At 33.7% G+C, this 2,721-nt stretch overlaps 1 protein-coding gene across 1 annotated transcript; it reads right to left on the bottom strand.

The window, feature by feature from the left end:
• Positions 1 to 1,634: 1,634 nt before the first annotated feature.
• On the bottom strand, positions 1,635 to 2,323 carry LOC149226228 (protein S40-1-like). The gene has a single exon (XM_089375243.1). The coding sequence runs from the start codon at positions 2,304 to 2,306 to the stop codon at positions 1,821 to 1,823; it is 486 nt and encodes a 161-aa protein (XP_089231369.1). The 5' UTR covers positions 2,307 to 2,323; the 3' UTR covers positions 1,635 to 1,820.
• Positions 2,324 to 2,721: the final 398 nt, after the last annotated feature.

Raw genomic sequence — 2,721 nt, 5'->3', positions numbered from 1 at the left:
GCCTTGACCAAACAAACGTAATGGTATCATTGGTTTTGAGTTTTGAAAAACTTGGAAAAGAGAAAAAAAAATTAGACCCCATCTCCATAATTGTACCTTGGAGGTTGGATCATCTTAGTAACAAGCCTCCCTTTCACCCTTAGTGAGGTCTATGGGTGGTGAGGGGGTGTGTCACATTGCCACTCCATTTGAAATGCTAACCATTTGATCCATAAACTATATAGTTAATGCTAGTATGCAAGAGGAAGGGGATTTGAAAAGAGACTTTCTTATTACTCAATTCATTTTTTGAATGGGCTTGTAATGAAGCTCTAATAAACGTAATTGATGCTAAGAATGAAGAGGACATAGCCATGTTACGTTTCTCCATCTAGATGAGCCATTGATGTTGGTCTCACCCATTTTTAATAGGCACGCAATATTTGCTTGGTTATCAACTGCAATATATTTTAGATCTTAGGTTATGAAAAAAAGTCTTAAGGTGAAAATGTTTTAAGGCACCCTAATTTTTGTGAAAAAATTGTTTAAGTTCGTTGTCCTTTAAAAAACAACCTCTATATAAATTTTGAATTGTGAAGAAAGAGTCCCACAATATCACAATCTTAGGGATTTCCATCTCTTTAACCAAGTTTAGGGCCAACAAGAAATCTACATTTCATCTTAATTGTTAATTTACTTAACTAACCTTCAAAATGCTTAAACACTTGTTTTCCTTAAAAATTAAAAATAATCTCGCCAGCTCACACAGCCGTGGCAATAAAATATAATTTACTATACAACCTTATCATCAAATCTTATCCTAATTCATAACATATTTTTTCTAATCTGCTTAATGAAACGCAAAATTCTCATACCTCATCCTTCAAAATGTAAATCGATTGTAGAATCTTGTTATGCGAAAACACCTAATGCTTCAAAATATAACTGGATTGTAGATTCTTGTTATGCGAGAGCTTAATGACAAAACAAATAGTTAACTTTACAAATGGTTGAATCATAACATATTTTATCCCAACCTTTGATTTCTGCTCTTCATCGCCATAAAATTCCAGCTATTTCAAAGGTCCTAGTTGATTTCCACATTTCTTCTATAAAAAGAACTCGAACAATCTTGGCAGTGGCACGGTGAATTATGCCAGAACTAACTGGAAGTTTAAAGCTAACTGTACCTTTAAATACTATAAATAAAAATTCAAAACCTAACACACTTAACACCCTGTAGCTAGATCTTTGAATATTAACATACATATTTTATATTTTACCTGTTAAAACCTCAAAAACCCAACACGGTGTAGCTATCGTTTGGGATTTTCAGACATAGAGAATTGAAGTATTTCAGTAACACAAGGAAGAAGAAAATTTTATGCCGTAGTTTATCTTTTATCTTTTTAAGAGTGTATTCAGTATATTTTTCTGTAGAATTTGTTAGGATTTTTTGAAATCAAAAGCATATGAGTTTTGAATTTTTTTTAAAATCCGGCCCATCTGAATATTCCATAAGTTAAAAGTGCATTTTTAAAAGTCAAACATAAAATTTTTTACTAAAAATTGTTTTGTCAAATTCTTAACGAAATGTCCAAAACCCAAATTCCTACCAAAATCTCCAAAAACTTATAACAATGAGAAAACTCAATTTTCATTGATATCAATTGCAGAGTGATTTACAATTCTAACACCCAAGAATCTGGAATTTCAATCCAAGTTTCATAAATTTATTGCAACCATATATAGTATATCAAAACCCGTTTGTCTGAGAATGATTGAAGATACTTCATTCAATAAAACCAGTCATATTTTGTCTGAGAGTGATTGAAGATACTTCATTCAATAAAACCAGTAATAGTCCAGACCGCATCTCTTGCTTTGAGTGTCCTCCCAACGCCTTCATATACAGAGAACGAAGTTACTCCACTCCGGTCACGTTGCCTGGCAATGAGTTCATGAGGTGGGATCATCTGTCTCTCACCATCCCCTCCTCCATCATCATCGCTGCTATCATCATCAACTAACCCAGGAATTGTACTCCACCAATTCTGATTGTTCTTTTCCTCCCATGACATCTGAGACCACTCCGGGATATTCACAGGTGTAGAAGACTGGTACCTCATTCTCCTCTTATTATTCTCTTTATTATTTGATTCCTTCCTGTGAATCTTTACTGATCTCCTGCTATTGTCATCATTTACATCCTTTCCCATGGATCTACCCACTGCAACACTAATACAACCATTTTCCTTAAAACCAACCTGCTCGGAGGTCTCTGCATCAATACTTCCCCATATATCATCCTCATTAAACTCTTCCATTCTTTCAGATTTCTCCATCCCCACAGATGGTTGAAACTCAAAGAACTTGTAAATATGATTATCTTCCTTAAGCCTCCCCAACATCGATTTTCTCCCTTCCACGACAACCCAAGAGCTTTCTGCTATGGTTTTCTTCAAGATCCCAACAATCTGATTCCTAAGATCAGATCAGATTGACCCAATTCTAAGATTTTTAGCTACACACAAAATTTTACCAAGATTGCACTGACCCAACTCCTAAAATTGATTTAATTTCAACAATTCAACACCAACAGCGCCCCTCTTATATGTCCTAGAGATCATACTCCTAATTGATTACCAATAAAATAAAATAAAATGAATTCAAAATTCAAGTTTAATTATTGATGATATTGGTTTTTTGTGTAATAAAATGAAAATGAATTCAAAAATTAAG

This window comes from Pinus tabuliformis, chromosome J (genome assembly GCF_031772625.1).
Source record: "Pinus tabuliformis cultivar Carrire ecotype Pingquan chromosome J, CPIR1, whole genome shotgun sequence".
Taxonomy (NCBI): domain Eukaryota; kingdom Viridiplantae; phylum Streptophyta; class Pinopsida; order Pinales; family Pinaceae; genus Pinus; species Pinus tabuliformis.
This window is presented reverse-complemented; position numbering and strand designations above follow the sequence as displayed.

Excerpts from the sequence above, each read along its gene's own strand:
- LOC149226228 (XM_089375243.1), bottom strand. The coding sequence starts at position 2,306 with ATGGAAGAGTTTAATGAGGATGATATATGGGGAAGTATTGATGCAGAG.